The sequence below is a fragment of the Balaenoptera borealis genome (genome assembly GCF_965194805.1).
Source record: "Balaenoptera borealis genome assembly, chromosome: 15".
Lineage (NCBI taxonomy): Eukaryota > Metazoa > Chordata > Mammalia > Artiodactyla > Balaenopteridae > Balaenoptera > Balaenoptera borealis.
Genome location: NC_138871.1, coordinates 38,579,102 through 38,597,919, shown reverse-complemented (window position 1 = coordinate 38,597,919; position 18,818 = coordinate 38,579,102). Strand labels below are relative to the sequence as shown.

The 18,818-nt window shown below is 34.1% G+C and overlaps 1 protein-coding gene across 13 annotated transcripts in view; it reads left to right on the top strand.

Moving 5' to 3' along the window:
- EHBP1 (EH domain binding protein 1) overlaps window positions 1–18,818 on the top strand; it is a 333,981-nt gene that overhangs the window by 129,565 nt on the left and 185,598 nt on the right. For 8 of the 13 annotated variants that reach the window (XM_082358003.1, XM_082358004.1, XM_082358006.1 and 5 more), the window contains exons 7-9: window positions 2,864–3,003; window positions 16,446–16,550; window positions 17,200–17,322. In XM_082358003.1, coding sequence (XP_082214129.1) covers window positions 2,864–3,003; window positions 16,446–16,550; window positions 17,200–17,322 — 368 coding nt within the window. The remainder of the gene's footprint in view (window positions 1–2,863; window positions 3,004–16,445; window positions 16,551–17,199; window positions 17,323–18,818) is intronic. The other 5 variants (XM_082358000.1, XM_082358007.1, XM_082358009.1 and 2 more) reach the window with 1 other exon arrangement.

Below are 18,818 nucleotides of genomic sequence, written 5' to 3'. Positions count from 1 at the left end.
CCACCCCCTCCCCATATCCTCAAGTCCATTCTCTAGTAGGTCTGTGTCTTTAGTCCCATCTTGCCACTAGGTTCTTCATGGCCTTTTTTTTTTTTTCCTTAGATTCCGTATATATGTGTTAGCATACTGTATTTGTTTTTCTCTTTCTGACTTACTTCACTCTGTATGACAGACTCTAACTCCATCCACCTCATTACAGCCACTATGGAGAACAGTATGGAGGTTCCTTAAAAAACTACAAATAGAACTACCATACGACCCAGCAATCCCACTACTGGGCATATACCCTGAGAAAACCATAGGTCAAATAGAGTATGTTTTAAACACTGTAGGTAAATAGCTTTTGACTCAGTAAACTGTTAACAGTTGAGAATATCCTACCGCATACCAATCATTCCTGCCAATTCTTTGTTTCAGAGGCTGAATTAGATGTACTCCGTGTTATTTATAGTCTCTTCCAACTCTAGAGAATGATCAATAATATAAAAGTGACTATAGCAATTTTCAAAAATTTAAATTGTATATTATAGGTTATCATAAGGGTCTGTTTTATATTTCAATGTCTTCAGTGTAAGTAGTTGTACTCTGAAGTCCACAGTTCAATTTGTAGAGCTGTTTGATGCAGCTGAGGCATGAGAGGAAGCCAAAATGAAAAGTTTAGGATAAGAGGAATGAGAGAATTAAAGGAACTTTTGCCAATGCATATTCTTTGGCTCAGCCTTCCAAAACTTATATAGGAAGGTACAGTACAGTTACGTAACCAGCTTGCTATGACCACTATCTTTTTCAAATATCACTTCTTAAGCACTGAATAGGCATTGTGCAAAGATAACTCCTACACCTAGTTCTAGTCTCCTAAAAGAGTAAAATTCTAACTGGTTAAAAAGAGGTAAACATACCTAGAACAGGAAAAAATTAGTAACATTTATCTTAGTTGTTCCATACAGTCAAATCAAAGGTAGGTGCAAGTTTTGGGTGTAATGAAAGGGTTAGCACCTACTTGGACTGGAAGATCAGTGAGAGGAGAAATGGAAATTCTGTGCCTAAGACTTAAAAGGTGATAGGAAGAAGGCAGCTATGAACATTGCAGTCTAATCTGCATCACAGTTCTGAATGTGTTTGACCTAGTGGAATGTGGTTACTATAATTGGCCATGTCTACTTGACTGATGAGACTGGATTCTGTACATCAGTCAAAAAGAGATGTTTGGCACTCATCTACAGGGCAACAAATGACTTGGTAGATAACAGTAAGCCTCTTCTTTAGAAAGTTGGCTTCTATGTGAGTGTGGTGGAGGGACAGTGCAGGATGGAAGCAATTAGTCTTTCATCTCAGGACTTTAAATTGTAGACTTAAATATTGAAAAGTTTAAAATAAAGACCTTACTCTGAAGTTCAAGCCAAAATGAAAGGAAAGGAAACACAGAAAGAAGGGAGAAAAAGTCAGAGAAGATCTTTTGAAGGTGGACTCCTTTCCGCTGGGCAGAAGCAGTAAGTGATTTAGCACCATTCATTGGAATTTGGGTGAGAGGAAATTCAGTCAAACTAAATGTCTCAATTTGAGTGGAGAATGCTCTCAGAACACCCTAAACCACCTCTCTATCTCCTCATTCCTTGCCTACTCACCTATCCCAAAGAAAAATGTTCAGGGTGAAAATAGAGGAGGTAAAATTAAGCAAGTTAACATTTTAAGAACACTGTTATATATTGAAATTATACCCTGGTGATGGGAAAGCAGTTTGTAAGGCATTCATATAAGGTAATACAACTGTTTTTGTCCATGCAGACTTTGTGCCACTAAATTTGTCTTAAAAGGGGAAAATGATTTTGTTAACTCTAAGCTTATATGAGATAAAATGCAAAGATTTTCAAAAACCAGTTTAGCCTACAAAATCATACCATATTTAGAAGTGAATGTTAACAAGCATTACTTTACAAAGGAAACAGTGGTTTTGTTTTGTTTTGTTTTGTTTTGTTTTGTTTTTATTTTATTGTGGTAAAAACATGAGAAACTGTTTTAATTCAGTTTTCTGAATTTGGGGGAAGTATAGCAGATTGAAATTTAGTTTGTATGTATCATGTTAGAAATATGTTTCATTCACTGTAGTTTATATGAAATTTAAAGTAAAATAATAGGTCAAGAAAACTTAAATTATTTAACATTTAGAGTATTTCATGTAAACTTTATAAATTTATACTTAAAATACTTAGATATAAAAACATTTTTACATTTTGTCAAACATATGGTATTTAACTAACCCAAGTCATTTTCTATCCTGTAATTCTTAAAAAGGCTAGGCTTTCGGGTGCTATTTCAATTACTGTAGTTTTTTAACTTTAGGGGAGTTTTAACTCCTTTGAGAAAAATGCACAGTTAAACAAGATTTAAATATAATTTACAGGGGTTTACCACTTTTTTTTACTCCTACCCACAAAACCAAAAGGGTTCATGGACTTCAGATTAAGAATTTCTATTCTAATTCCTTCTGCAAACTTGAATATTTTTAAAGTCTAGATCTCATCTGATTTGCAAACTGTCCCACTGTTTTATGAAACAAGTTTTTGTTTCCAGACTTCATGATCAGAAAACCATACTTTAATTCCATGAAGAAAATTTTAGATCTGCAGCACAGAATTAAACTAACTCCTAACCAGTTAGTTTTAATCCTGTTTGCTTTCTATTAATTAAAGGTGCCATTTAAAAATTAATGAATGAATATTTAGATTGTTCAGTAGTTTTGTATAACTGTTTAAAAAGTCTTGTTAATGTTTAGAAAGAAGAAATGTATTAATATTATTTTCTTAAGAAACAACCTTTTTTAAGGTAATGTCATTTAATAAATTGTGTATTATCATTGATATAGGGATGAAGATATGCAAAGTTTGGCTAGTTTGATGAGTATGAAGCAAGCTGACATTGGCAATTTAGATGACTTTGAGGAAGATAATGAAGATGATGATGAGAACCGAGTGAACCAAGAGGAAAAGGCAGCAAAAATTACAGGTTGGTGTTATTTGCATTAAACTAAAAATTTATCTGTTTTTTTTTGCAGAGTTGAAAAACTCATTTTTGTTTCCCAGGAAAAAAACAATTCCACTAACAAGGTATTGTTTCTTTCCTAAGGCTTCCTAATATAATATACCATTTAGCTCTCTGGAAACTTTACGTGCTGATGGAAATAACAGATTTTAGCAGTTTAAGATCAAGTCCAAGGCTAGTCAAGAAAGCATCAAACTTTATTGGAACTACTGATTATAGTATAAAGTAGCCTAAAGATGTTCATACTTATTTTGTCAATGTATGGATGAACCCTCTATAAGTAAAAATCTGTCTTAAGGGTAAGATGAGGAGATGCATTGGCTACCTTCTCCTAGCTCCTGTTCATTTATTCACATAAATTGTATGGGCATTCTTTGTTTTGAATTTGTATACATCTTATGTATCCTTATATCTAGACACTTCCATGCAAGTATTTCTTATAGCTGGTTTGATCAAACTACTAAGATGGTAAGTGGTTAGAACCTCTTTGTATTAATTGGTCAATAAATGTTTATCATCAATCTGGCTAGCACCCTTAAGGAATTGATGTTATACCTTTATTATTGGAGTGAAAATCAAGCACTATATACATACTCCTTTCAGCTAATAAATTGCTGTAAATTTCTGGATTGCTATCCCTTGACTTCTATCATCTATTCACCTCTTGGTGACTTTTCCAAATTCATTGGGCACTTTGGTACCCATCTCTTGGCTTTGCCTAAATTCTTGCTATCGTATGGGGGAATTCCATTGATCACATGGATGACCAATTTAATTTCTTAGTCAAAAACTTCTGTGACTTCCTCAACTCCAATGACCTTCACCTCTGCAATACTTCTGTTATAAGGAATTGATCAGACTTGTATGCAAAGATAGACGTTTTGTCCTGAGCAAATTTTATAAATTGCAGTTGACCCTTAAACAACACTGGTTTGAACTGCATAGGTCCACTTGTATGTAGATATTTTTCAGTAGTAAATACTGCAGTGCTACACGATCTGTAGATGCACATATGTAAGAACTGAGGACTTGGAGGAAGCATGAATACAGAGGGCCGACTATAAGTTATATGTGGATTTTCCACTGTACAGAGGGTTGATGCCCCTAAACCCTGTTTTATTCAAGGGTCAGCTGCATTATTTTCTAATTTATGATTGCCATGTTGATTTCTTATTTAACCCAGGAATGTTTTGGAGAATGTGCTTTGTCATGGGTTGTGTTTATTTCTAGTTTGTTTATTTCTAGTTTAATTTAATTCAAATAAGATTCTGAAGCCTGTCATATTTCAATTTTTTAAAAAATATGATTGAGATCTTTTTCTTTGTAGTGTAGATATCTGATGTTTTTGTAAATTTTCCATAAATATCTTTTTACATGTATATTCTATTTGTCAGATTCAGCATGTAGCTATTAGACCAAACTTTACATTTATATTATTTAGTCATTTATATTCTTATGCTTTTTGTATAGTTCATCAGTGAAAGACAGAGAACTTCAGCCCTAAATTATTTAGTTTATAAAAATTTATTCTCTTATAGCTTCATCGTGGATTATAATTTGATCAGTTTGCCCCATTTAATGCCTCTTGCCTTGAATTTTTGCCTGATGTTGATATATGTAATCCATGCCTTCTTTGTACTTGGTGTATTTATCACTTTATTTTTAATCCTATCTGTGTTAAATACTTCTCTTTATAAACAGTATTTGGTTGTATTTCTTGATAGCTGACATACTTAATTTCACTTATATTACTTTATACTTTTATTTGGGAATTTTCTTATTATTTTTTCCCACCCACCCCTTACATTTTGCCATTCTCAAATGTTCTTTATTTAAGCATTTTTTAATAGAGTAATTTGGAAGTTATATATCCTCTGTTTTCATTTTGGAATAGTATCCTCTAAAATAAATAAGCTAGAGGGATAACTGAATGAACCTGTATTTCTCTACTAACATTAAAAATGAAACAGAATGTGTTGACTCACCTTGTGAGATTCAATATGATTCTCTCCTCTCTTTATTTGCATTTCTCCCTCCAACCCCTCCTGGCTATTATTTTTATTTCAATAACATTTTGGGTTTCTTTTTTCAATAATAAATGCTGACATTTGCATTGTTTATAATGTCAGCAAAATCATACAATACTTTTTAAAATGCCATGTCTTTGCTATCTTTGAGTTCTTTGTTTTATTTGGCTAGTTGAAGTACTTAGGAAGGTAAGTTGGTGTCCTTCCCTTACCACCTCCAATGACTTCCCACCTATCCTTCAAATTTTAATTCTTTTGCCACATCCTCTAAGAAACCTTTCATGCCCTCTCCATCTTAAACTTGATCACTCTATCCTTTGTGCTACTGCTGTACCATTTAAAATTGCAGGCATTTTCTTACAGCATGAGTTTTTTATAATTCCAGTGGGATGTGATTTGACCTTTTAATTAGAGAATATGGTTTATTCTTTGTATATGGCTTTTGGTTAAAACTAAATCTCAATTAGGCACTAATACCATAGGTAGCAACAAGAAAACCACACATTTTCATAGTCATAGATGTTTTGAGCAATGTTGTACTGTTTTCATCATAGCAATGGGAAAAAAAGGTGATAGCAGCATGTCACAAGTTCTGTGCTGAAAAGAAAAGAAAGGACATATTTTGAGCAAAATACAGATTTAATGAAAGGATTCAGTAATAATTAGATTTTATAACGGAACTCTTGTCTTAGTCCATTTGGGCTGCTATAACAAAATATTGGGTACTTTATAAACAACAGAAATTTGTTTCTCAGAGCTCTGGAGGCTGGAAGCCTGAGATCAAGGTGTCAACATGGTCGGATGAGGACCGTCTTCTGGGTCACAGACTTTTCATTGTATTCCTTACGTGGTGGAAGGGGACAAGGGAACTCTTTTGGGTCTTTTTTATAAGGGCATTAATCTCATTCATGAGGACTCTGCCCTCATAACCTAATCACCTCCCAAAGGCCCTACCTCCATCACATTGGGAATTAGGATTTCAACTTATTAATTTTGAGGGACACAAACATTCATACCATAGCAACCCTTATTGCTTAAACATACATATATATACCTTAATTTCTAAAATTTCCACTGCAGAAATAACTTTTTTAGATAGCCTAAAATTCTCTGACCCTAGCTGAAGCAATCATTTTAATGTAATTTATGATGATCCAGAATTTCTTCAGAATGCTACCGGTTTGTGTTATTATTTATTTATGTATTTACTGTCCATATTTTATGAAATTCCTTCAAGGTAGAGACATGTTCTGATCATTTTTTTGTCTCTAGCTTCTAGCACATTGTCTGGAACACATTGAGAATTTAAAATATGTTAACTGAAAGGCCATAAATGAGAGGGCTTCCATCTCCTATTGTAGCCCATATTGATCACTCTGCCTTGTTATCTTGTCCCATTCATTTTGACCTTTGATCATATACTATCTTATGTAAGATGGGATGGTCCCATTTTATGGAAAGAATGTGATCTGGAGGAGACACATAATTCAGACCTTAAATAATTCAAGACTAGTTTCCCAAAAGTAATGAATATAAAATGTGTGTTGAGGGAGCATAGGTAAGTAGGGACGGTGGGTGATTACATTCAAGTTCGAAGTCGGTAAACCCACAATCATTGTAACATACTTATGCTTTGATGTTACATTTTTTTCTCAGCATTTTCTATTATATTTGCAGAGGACAATCACTTAAATTAATAGCACAGCATGTTATGGCAGTTGTTTGGCCTCCTGAGTTGCATTTTTTAGCACCTGTAAATTTCATTCCAAGGTTAACTTTCAGGAATATTTTTTCAGCACCAGCACTACCACTGTAAAACTGTTTAAATAAAATAGTTTTAAGATAATAAAAACTATATTAAAATTTAACAATAGTAATGTTTGAATAATAGCTTAAGAGTAAACAAAATCAATGTATTTTATAAACATGGTACAAATAAAGTATGGTGGGTATTTTTATTTACCAGCTAAAGTGGCAATAACTTAAACACAGCTTATGTTCACACTTTCTTGCAGCTTTAAAAATTGTTGACACAATTTTTATGGAGAAAGGAATTATTATTTAAAATTTTGCCTGTATTAAGTATATATTATAAATGCATAAAATGCAATCACATTATATCAGTAAAATTATATGGGTACATTATTTCCTCAACTAAGCTGCAAGCTTCTTGAAGAAACAGACTGTTAGAATTATTTTGGGTATATCTTAGATTGACACCTAGAGGCTATTCATTTAGCCTGTGCTCTTGTGGAATATGGCTGTAAATCATTAGTAACTGACAAAGTATATCTTCCGAAATTACAGACTTTACTAGAAGTAAAAGTAAATTCATGGTATATATATTTAGACTGATCACAAGCCCCTACTCTGTCTGTCTGAGACAGAATTCACTGCTAACTGGATACAGGGACTGGCTCTTAGGCAGGAACCTTTTATTGAAGTTACCTGTATAGATGTCTTCTGCAGAGGTGCAGCACCCATGAATGGGCAGTTGGAAAAATCACTGAAATGTAGTGGGAGTGATTGACCTTGGAGTTGGAAAAACAAAGCCTTTGAATGGAAAGTCTACTGTAGCTGGTATTAGAAAGTATATATGGTTTCAAAACAATGCCTACATCTGTATGGCAACCTCACAATGCTTGAACCAGTTTTTGGTGAAATGACCATCTTTGGGATTCATGTTCAATTTCTGAATACACACCAACAGAAAGGGGAAAAAAAGACATTCTGCATAAGTGGCAAAGTCCTATTGAATGTAGCTCAGAAAATTAGGTTTAAACGAAACAGTTTACAACAGAGCATTATTGGGAAAACCAGACATCATGAGACACCTGAAAGGCCCCTGGTATACTTATAATTGTGGCAAAGATCAGCAAGGATTCTAGTTAGGCATTCAGACTCACAGGACCTGAATAGCCCAAACTTAGTATTAGATTCATTTAGGAGGATATTGGACAGGAAACAGCATTCAGCAGAACATTCCTCTTTCACTGGAGTTTTCATGGCAGCCTAGGTACTGTTCTTTGACCTCTTCCCCAAATGACAACTTGGGTACAAGGAGACAAGATCCACATAGTTAGGAGCAGGGATTACCTTGACTTAGAATCTTCATGTTGCACAAGAACTGTTATCTTTTGTAATAGTTTGATAGGTATAGTTTTCAGGGTCCCTGTAAGGGACATGCTCAGTTACGAGAGTCTCCACAATTAGAGAAGCTCAAGCTATGGCCTTCCATCAGGGATATAGTCCATTTAGAGTCCTCCCATCCAGATGCAGTTTATAAATCAGGATTTATTTTTACCATAAGCATGTTGCCTGGTGTTTGTTAATCCTTTTCCTATAGTTGGTAAAGTTAATTCAGGAGTAGGAAGAGAGAGTGACATATTGGCCACCTTCAGGGAACAGAATCTTACAGCACAGATGGTAGTAGAGGAGATAACAGTTCATATTTGAGGATCTTAGTAGAGGAGATAACAGTTCATATTTGAGGATCCAGAGTTGATTATGATATGACTCAGCCCTCTGAGATTAAATGTCCTACTTGCTAGGGCTATGAATGGGGATAAATAGGTCTCTTTTCTTAGATTAAAAGGGTCCTCAGAATAAACTTGGGGCCCTGGTCAGAAAATACATCCATTAATTTGCTTCTGGTTTTTACTTGGGCATTTACTCTCCAGTACTTAGGAGACTGATTAACAAAATCATAGAATTGCTGTGGACTCTATAAAGTAAAATAATTTTAAATGGCCACCTATTTTAGAGATCTGTGTGAAGGATGAGAATTTCTGGAATACTGCATCTGTTATCTAGGTTTTAAGGTTGGAAAATAGGGTAGAAGCAGAGAGGTGGGGCATTTCTAGTTCCTTGAGCTAAAAAGTTTGTAAGGTACAAGCTACCTCTTTCTTAAAGGAGTTTGAGACCCTAGGGTGAGAGACTGAAGAAAGCAAGAGTATCTCTTCCCAATGTTTAGAACTCAAATGTGTCAACTCAGAGAATAGTAGAAGTGGCAGAAGATAGAGATTACAAATTCAGCCTACTTTCTATATCACTCTTAATCCCTAATGCTGCTTTGTTTGTACTAATGACAACTGAACATTCTCTGGCACCCCTTACAAGACTCTGGAAGAATTCTGTGGATACTGAGAGCCCATCTGACAGGGCCAGGATGGAAGTAAGAGCTCTGAAGGAGAAGTTAGAAGCTCTCCAATATTTATTTAGGGAAGGAGCCAGGAGATAATTAATATTTAAGTACCAACATGCATTCTTTAAGGGTTTATCCTAGGAATGCAAAGTCAGTTTAACCATATTAACAGAATAAAGGAGAAAAACCATGTAATCATCATAATAGATGCAGAAAGGAGCATTTGAAAAAATTCAATACCGAGTTTCTCAGCAAAGTTTTAATGTAAAGGAATTTCTTCATTTTGATAAATAGCATCTATGGTGAGCAACAACTAACATCATATTTAATGATAAAACACTGAACACTTTTCCTCCAAAGATTGGGATCAAGGCAAGGATGTTTGCTGTCACCACTTTCATTCAATATTATACTTAGCAAGGGCACATGATACAAAATCAGTATAGAAAATTTATATTTCTTTATATGAACAACAAACATTTGGAAGATGAAATTAACAAAACAATTTCATTTACAATGGAGGCTAAAAGTAACAGACTACTTAGAAATAAATTTAACAAAAGCTGTGGAAAAACCTCTACCCTGAAAACTATATTACTGAAGGTAATTAAAGAAGGTCTTTAATAAATAGAGATTCTCTGTTCATAGATTAGAGAACTCAACATTGTGAAGATGTTACTTTCTCCCAAGTCTATAGATTCAACTCAGTGCCATTCATAATCCTAGCAGGTTTTTTAAAAAAAAAGAAATTGAAAAGCTGATTCTAAAATATAATTGGAAATGCAAAGGAACTGAATAGCCAAAATAATCTTGAAAAAGAACAGAATTGTTAATACTATCTGACATCAAGATTTACTGTAAAGCTATAATAATCAAGATAGTATGGTACTGACATAGGATAGACAGATCAGTGCAACAAAACAGAAAATCCTAAAATAGACCCAAACTTATCTGGTCAATTAATTTTTAGCAAAGGTGCAGCATAATTCAGTAGAGAAAGGAAAATATTTTCAACAGATGATGCTGAAACACCTAGATGTCCATATGGAAAAAAAACCTCAATTCCTACACATACACAAACATTAATTCAAAGCAGATCATGGACCTAAATGTAAAGGCTAAAGCTATAAAACTTCTGAAAAACAAAAAAATATAATATATTTGTGACCTGAGAGTGGGCACAGGGTTCTTACATTCTTACACAAGACACAGAAGGTAATAGCCATGAAAGAAAAATTTGATGAATTAGACTTGACCAAAATTTTAAACGCATGCTTATTGAAATAGACCGTTAAGAAAATGTATGCACAAGTTACAGACTAGAAGAAAATATTCATAAAGCATATATCTGACACAGGCTTGTATCCAGAATAGATTTTTTTTAATGTCCTACAACTCAATAATAAAAAGACAACCCTATTTTTTTTTTTTTTTTTGTAATGGGCAAGGATTCAAACCTGTTGTTCACAAAGAAAGATACGCCATTGGCCAGTAAGCATATGAAAATGTTCTCAGTGTCACTTGTCATCAGGGAAGAGCAAATTAAAATCATCATGAAACACAACTCCACACCCACCAGAGTGGTTAAAATTTAAAAGACTGGCAATAAATTCTAAATGTCAGTAAGGATGTGGACCAAATGGAGCTCTCATCCATTGTTCATGGAGAGTATAATGGTACGATAACTTAGCAAGTTTTTTATAACACTAAATGTATACCTACCTTCTGACCCAGCAATTCCACTCCTTGATATTTATCCAAAAGAAATGAAAACATACATCCACAAAAAGACTAGTACAAAAATATTCATAATATTTTTATTCATAACAGCCCCAAACTGGAAACAGCTCAGGTGTATGTACATCAATAGGAGAATGGCTAAACTGTATTATATTTGTGAATGGAATACTATTCAGCAATAAAAATGAGCTATTGATGAATTAACAACATGGATATATATCAAAACCATTATACTGAATGAAAGAGGATTTACATAAAAGAGTATATACTGTATGATTCCATTTACATGATGTTCTGGAAGAGGCAAAACCAATCCTATATTAAAAACGTTAGAATAGTTATAGCTGGTGGGTTTTGGGATTGACTGAAAAGAGGCATGAGATTTTTTTATTGTGGGGGGGGTGTGACGCAATGTTCTTCCTCTTGTGTCACCTGGGTGTATATATTTGTCAAAATTCATTGAGTTGTACAGTTTAAGATTTGTGCCTTTCATATATGTGCATAAGTAAAATACTGGAAGGTTAACATAAAAGTTATTATAAATATGTTAGATTAGTAAGAAAATGAATGATTTCAACTTTCTGATTTATTGATCTACTGTGTGGTAGCTAGTCTTCAAAGACTGTCCTCCAATGAAACAAGCCTCCCAATGTTCATGCCCTTTTATAGTCCCCTCCCTGTCTTCTGGGCTGGCCCTGTAAATCACTTTTAACCAGTAGAATGCAGTGGGGAAGTGACACTTTGTAACTTCTAAAGCTAAGTTATAAAATGCCTTGTAGCTTCTACCTGGGACTCTTCTAGTGCATTCTCTGGGGGATACCAGCTGCCATGTAAAAAGTCCATCTACCCCAAGATTGCTATGCTGAGAGGAACCCCAAACTACCCATATGGACAGGCCACTTGAGAGAGAGAGAGAGAGATGCCTGGCCAGCTCCCAGTTGTTCCTGCCTCTCAGCTGAAACACCAAACATGTAAGTGAAGAAGCCATTTTGGACGTCCAGCCCAGTTCAAGCCTTGGATGACTTTGTCTCAAGCCACCATCTAACTGCAGTGAACTACTCAGCTGAGTGCATCAACCCATAGAACTGTGAGAGATAATCATTTGTTTTTAGCCACCAAATTTTAGGTTGGTAGCTTAAACTATAACATTTCTAGAGATAAATGAAATATATTGTAGATAGATACATATATATGCATAGATATGTAGACAGACATAAGACAAACACATAGATTAAAAACACACAATTGCTAAAATTTAAATATAAGGTATATGTCTTTCTGCCTTTATAAAAATTACAGCAAGTGTTATGACTTTCATTCAGTTCATTCATTCATTTACAATATGACCTGCTAAAGGGATTGAAAATCACATTATTAAACCTGTTAGTTGTATCCATAAATCAAATATTTATGGGCTCAAGCCCGTGAGAAAAGTGACATGTTTGGGAACTTGATCTCTATTAAGAAGTTGCAGTGTTACTATCTTAGACCATCTTAAAATGAGATATACCTGTACTGAATCTTATTATACTTTGGAGAGAAGAATGAGGATGCTGCAAGATTTGCAGGTATGGTCTAGCTCTAGGCAGACCCTCCCACACCCTGCCCTTTTAACTCCACTACAGACTTTCTTAAAAGAAAAACCCACGTACTCCTTGTGACACCACTTCCATCCCCCTGTTTTGGTTCAGTGTGATAATCTCTGGTGGTCAATTTCTTCTTTTGCCTTCCTAATGTAAAGAAGAGTCTCAAATTACTTGACCCTGTGCTTCGATTGCCTGCCCCTAATTTAGTTTTCCTTCTTATTCTCACCAGTGTGAAGCAAGTCCAGATTGACACACTGTTACGATGACTAAATGCTACACTACAGGTTTATTGCTCAGTTTGAGTAGTGCTAGGGTAGAAATTATTTTGTGCTATTACATAGCATTATTAACATTTTCCAAAGTGTAAATTTTTGGTGAAACAAGGCTTTAATAAGTAAGAAGTATTATATAAATATGTTGGGCCAGGGATTTTTTTTGGTCAGGGTGGTATATTACTGGGAAAGCATCCCACTTAAAAAAATTCTGGGAATAAATTTGTGTTGTAAATCTTCTTTTAAATTTTTAATTTTTGTTTTTCTGATTATACATGTAAAACACATTGGCTGCAGGAAATTTGGAAGTAACAGAAAAGTACTTTTTTAAAAGGAGAAATACATAACAAAATTATGTATTTTAATCTGTGCACCCACATATGCAAATGCCAATTGAATTATTTTCATAAGTTTCACAGGCACCTGTAGCTTGGTATGGCCAAACTGAGTAGACCCCACTGCAGTGCTAGAACTAATGTCCACACAGTCACCCAATACACAAACTTGGCATGTATCCTAGATTCCTCTCCCCATCCCCCATGTCAAATTAACCATCAAAGCTTTCTTCTTAATCTATTCTTTAATTAGCAAATATTTACTAAGTGCCTCCCTTCATGGAGCGGTAATGCTTAACTACTCATCTTTTTGCTTCCTATCCTGTTTTTTTCAAGTGCAGCTACCATGTTGCTCCTGGAATGATGTTTCTAAACTATACATTTGATCTTACAATGGATTCCCAGAGCTTTCAGAGTAAAGTTCACATTCTTTATTTTGGTCACTATAACCTTCATGATAGGACATTTGCCAACCTCATCTCATTCCATTCCCCATCCCTGGTATCTTAAACCCCAAACAACTTGCCGTTCCTCAAGTATATCATGTTCTCATTTGCCTCCCTTTCATCGTTGTGAAATGCCCTCCAGTTTCTCCTTTATTTTAATAGTAATAATGATGTCTATTTGCCTTATTTTCACTCAATGAATCCTCCTTGAATAAATCCAGGAGGGCTTCCTGACCTCAGACTGAGTTGTATGCCTCTCTTCTAGTTTCACATACCCTACGATACATATCTCAGTCATAACAAATATCATATTTATCATACACTGTATATTGCTTTACTTGTCTGTCCCCAAAAAGTATAATAGGTACCTGAGAAATGTTTCTTATATAGGTAAATGGTATTTCTTTGGAGATTGCTTCTTTTTATGATTTGGATGGAGATTTATTTGCATACCAAATAAGAGGAGCATTACCTTTTCACTTTGTTAATATGAATGAAAGTTCTAGAAGCAGAAGTTCTAGGTGTTAAGTAAGGATTTATTTAAGCTATAGATAAATAGGGAAAGCTAGGATAGGAAGGACAACTTGTCATCAGTGACAAGAATGGAAATAAGAAATTACTTTGGGTTAATTAATGAGGAAATGGTCATTAGTGGTTTTATTTGTTTATTTTTTTATCAGTGGTTTTAGGTATCACCAAAAGCATGGTGAGGGGAAGGAAATATTCTAAACATTCAGAAAAATTACAGTGTAAATAATTTAGTCATGTAATTCAGTCATCTTGATAGTATTTAAATAAATGCCCACATTGTACCTAAAAGTTTATAATGGAACAATAATAATGTTTTGAAAGTAAGAACCAAGTTTAATATTTCTTCAGTATTCCCTCTATTGCTCATTATATAAGGTGCTTAAATAAATTATTTCTACTCTCATTGAGATTACATCTAAGAATATTAAATAACTAAAATGTGTAAAGAAAACTACAAATCTTTGAACATTATTTTAAAATATTTTAGCCTCTTAATTACACATCTGGGAATACAGTGCAAATAAATGATACTAATACACATGATAAAATGTGAATATTAATAATAATACCTCAGGATGTTTATGAGAATTTACTCATAACATATGTAGAGCCCTTTCCACTGCTTAATAAATGTTAACTGTTATTAATATTTCTTTTTTCATATTTTTGAAGTTAAAAATAAACCATCTGCAAATTTTAAAAAATACAAAACTAGTAATGAATTTAAAAAATCAGTCATGCATTGGTAATCACATGGCATAGATTCTCTCCATTATACTTCCCTGAAAATTACAAAGTTACAATGACTACTAGTCGGGGGTAAAAGATCTAATTTAAGAATAAACTCTGCCTACTGAGGAATTTGCTAGGTTAGTTTGAGTCAGAATGGGATTTAAACTATTGGCAGGATAAAATGGAAGAAGATACTTTATAAAGGTTGACTAACTCTTATTATTCACATTCAGATTAAGAGTTCAGTTGGTATTGTGTTTACTCTTTATTTTCTATGATTTACTTTGACTATCTCAAGCATTTTTATTCATGCAAAATATATTTCTCATTCAGACAACGGAAATGAATGTCAAGTTTTCATATGTATTTGGCTCAAAGATCTATACAACAATACACATTTCTGACCACCTAATATTCTAGTAGTCATTTATTGTCTGTTTCTGTATTAATTTCTATCTTTATCGATGGTAAATTCCATGAGGACAATACTATGTTTTTTTCATCCTTATGTTCCAAGCATGGTACTTGGCACAGGGTGATAAACGAGTATTTGTTCAACAACAAATGAATGGATGAAGGCAACCTTATTACAACTGTGTATTTTATTATTTGGTTCACATAAAATTTAGAATGTGTACTTAGATTTACAGTGTTAAAAAACAGCATTTTATGCTGAATTTACAACTATTGTCTATCTCTAACCATTTTCTTTACTTCCCACTGAATGATCTGGATCTATTTGGTTTGTCCTAATGCCTAAGTTATTCTCAGGTTTTAAGCTTGGAAACGGCAAGGATTAACTAGAATACCCTAGTAGGTTCTTATTATTTTATTCCAAGCTAATTTTCACCCAGTGAATCATAATTTCACATATTCGGAGTTGTCCACAATATGTATGACTCATTTTAAAAAATTCTCTTTATGCACAAAACGAATTTTTATTTTAAGATTTTTCTACCTGTTCCTGTCTTTTTTATTCTGTCTCTTACTGGCTAAATTATAAGATATCCTAAAGCAAACACTCAAGAGTTCCCTTAAAAGAACAGATTCCCTAGAAAGCAGGAGTAGAAAATAGCTATTGCCTGCTTTTCTTATTTTGTGCTGATTTTTAAAATTCTAGAATATGAACAAGTGCTTATTATGTTCATGATTCATGTAGATATATTCTTAAAACTTATAGTTTAAATTTAGAATATTACAAAATAAATAGCACATATTTTCTATTGTATCAGATGATATTTCTTATTCTGTTTTTAATGCATGCATTTAAAGCCCTATTTTACAAATGCAGAATGTGAAAGCCAATGTCAACTTCTCAGGTTATTATCTTTGTTTTGTGTTTGTTAACATAGTTGTTATAGTACTAATATAAATTTTAATTTTTAAAATGTTTTCTATTTTAAAATATGAGTACAGAATAACTTTCAGTTAAATATATCTGTTATAGTTCATCAAAAATAACATCCTCTGAATGTATTCTCTTGATTAACCAAACATCCCCTCTCTTTGTCTTTTTGAGTAACAGCATGCTTCTGTGGCTCTTTAATTAAATGACCTTACCTTACATTTGTCTCGACTGGCTTCTGTTTACAGAAATTGTAAACCAATTGAATGCTCTGAGCAGCTTAGATGAAGATCAAGATGACTGCATAAAGCAAGCAAATATGCCTTCAGCTAAATCAGCCAGTTCCTCTGAAGGTCTAAGAGCTTTCTTCCTTTCTTTCTGCTTCTGATTGCTTGCATTTACTGTGACCTGCTACCTCTTGACTTCTGTCTGTACTTAGCTGTCAGTTTTGTCTTTGTGCTTTTCCTTTAATAAATTTTCTTTGGTAATTTGTAGTGCACCAACAGGCAACAACATAACAGAACTTATCTTTAGCAAAGCCTGTATCAGGATCCTTGATAGGCAGTGATTTTAAAACATCGTATAATAACTGGTCGTATAACATGACAGTATTTCTTTAGTTAGCTTATATATTATAACAACATTGTTTTAGAAATATTTACTTATATTAAATCAATTTGAATTATTCATATTTAGGAGTGAAGGATGTTTTTTTCTCAAAATCTATGTTAGTACTTTTTTATTGGATCAAATTAGATTGAGCTAAAAGTTTCTCTAGTTCATTATCTGATATTTTCCAATTCATGTGTTTGTTTTCTTTTATTTGAACATGTTGGTATGCTACAAAATACTTGAATGGCATTCTGTCATTGGTAAAATGCTATATCTTATTATTTGCAGGTATGATTAGTATGAATTTTTACAATTTGAGATATTTCATGAATGAATGATAATTATGCTTAACTGTAACCACAGTGAACTGACACGTATGTTTATTTTCAGAGCTTATCAACAAACTTAACTTTTTGGATGAAGCAGAAAAGGACTTGGCCACTGTGAATTTAAATCCATTTGGTGATCCTGATGTAGCAGAATTAAATCCATTTGGAGATCCTGACTCAGAAGGTAGCAAGTTTTTTTCTTTACTTTTAAAGTCTTTGTATATTGTCAAGTTCTCTTGAACTGTAAGGGCAGGAAGAGATTTTGTTCTTAAAGACTTGTAAATTTTGTTTATAATGACAATATTATTTATTCAATACCAATTGCAGTTGATCAGCAATTCTGGGTAGCTTCCATTGAATTGTTTTTAAAGAAAAAGGGAACCCTTACATAGACATTTACTTGGGGCTTTTTTTTTTTTTTTTTTTTTTTTTAATTTATTTATTTGTTTTTGGCTGTGTTGGGTCTTCGTTGCTGCACGCGGGCTTTTTCTAGTTGCAGTGAGCGGGGGCTACTCTTTGTTGTGGTGCACGGGCTTCTCATTGCGGTGGCTTCTCTTGTTGTGGAGCACAGGCTCTAGGAGCACGGGCCTCAGTAGTTGTGGCACGTGGGCTCAGTAGTTGTGGCTCGTGGGTTCTAGAGCGCAGGCTCAGTAGTTGTAGCGCACAGGCTTAATTGCTCTGTGGCATGTGGGATCTTCCCGGCTCAGGGCTTGAACCTGTGTCCCCTGCATTGGCAGGCAGATTCTTAACCACTGCGCCACCAGGGAAGCCCGGGGCTTATTTTTTAATTCTTTGTTAGTTTGGTCAAATAGTAAAGCTCTAATGTTAGAGATAACAGTATTTTATCTAGTTGGCATGCAGTAAAGTCTCATTAGTTTGGCCTACCAAGCAAGGTCAGGTTGTGGGACATACCCATATTAGGGTGGTGGAGGTAGCCTTTTCTCTCTATACAGCTTCTCGGCCCTCACACCTCAGTGCGATGAGCCCCTCCACTCCCAACTCCCTGTCTCTGGCTGAGAATTACTCTTAGTAACGAAAGTAAATTGTGCATGTGAATGTCACAGAACAGAAAGAAGATTGAGGACCATTCCTGTCATATATACAACATGTAAGAAATAAAACCATGTATTTTTTTCGTGAGTCATTTTTCTTATCAAGTAGTTTCAAACTCTTAAAGCTTAGAAAAGAGCTGTTGAAGAAGACCTCTGTTTAATTAAACTCTGTTTGCTCAAAGTAAATGCAAAAATGATTAACCCCTGTTTACATCTTTTAGACTGCTCTTATGAAATCTTCATGAGCTTTAAAGAATTTTGCTACTGCCTGTCATAGTGAAAAGTGAGGTTTCAACTTAAGGATTCACTCTATTTGTGCAATATCATTTCATAATCCACTTCTTCTTCTCCTTCCATTACTTTCTCCCTTCTTACCAAATTCTAAATTAGTAAGTTTAGATTAATGAGATTTTATTTTGTTTGTGACCTATTTTTTTTTAATTATTTTATTTATTTATTCATTTTTGGCTGCATTGGGTCTTCGTTGCTGTGCGTGGGCTTTCTCTAGTTGCAGCGAGCAGGGGTTACTCTTCGTTGCGGTGCGTGGGCTTCTCATTTCAGTGGCTTCTCTTGTTGCGGAGCATGGGCTGTAGGCACGCGGACTCAGTAGTTGTGGTGCACAGGCTCA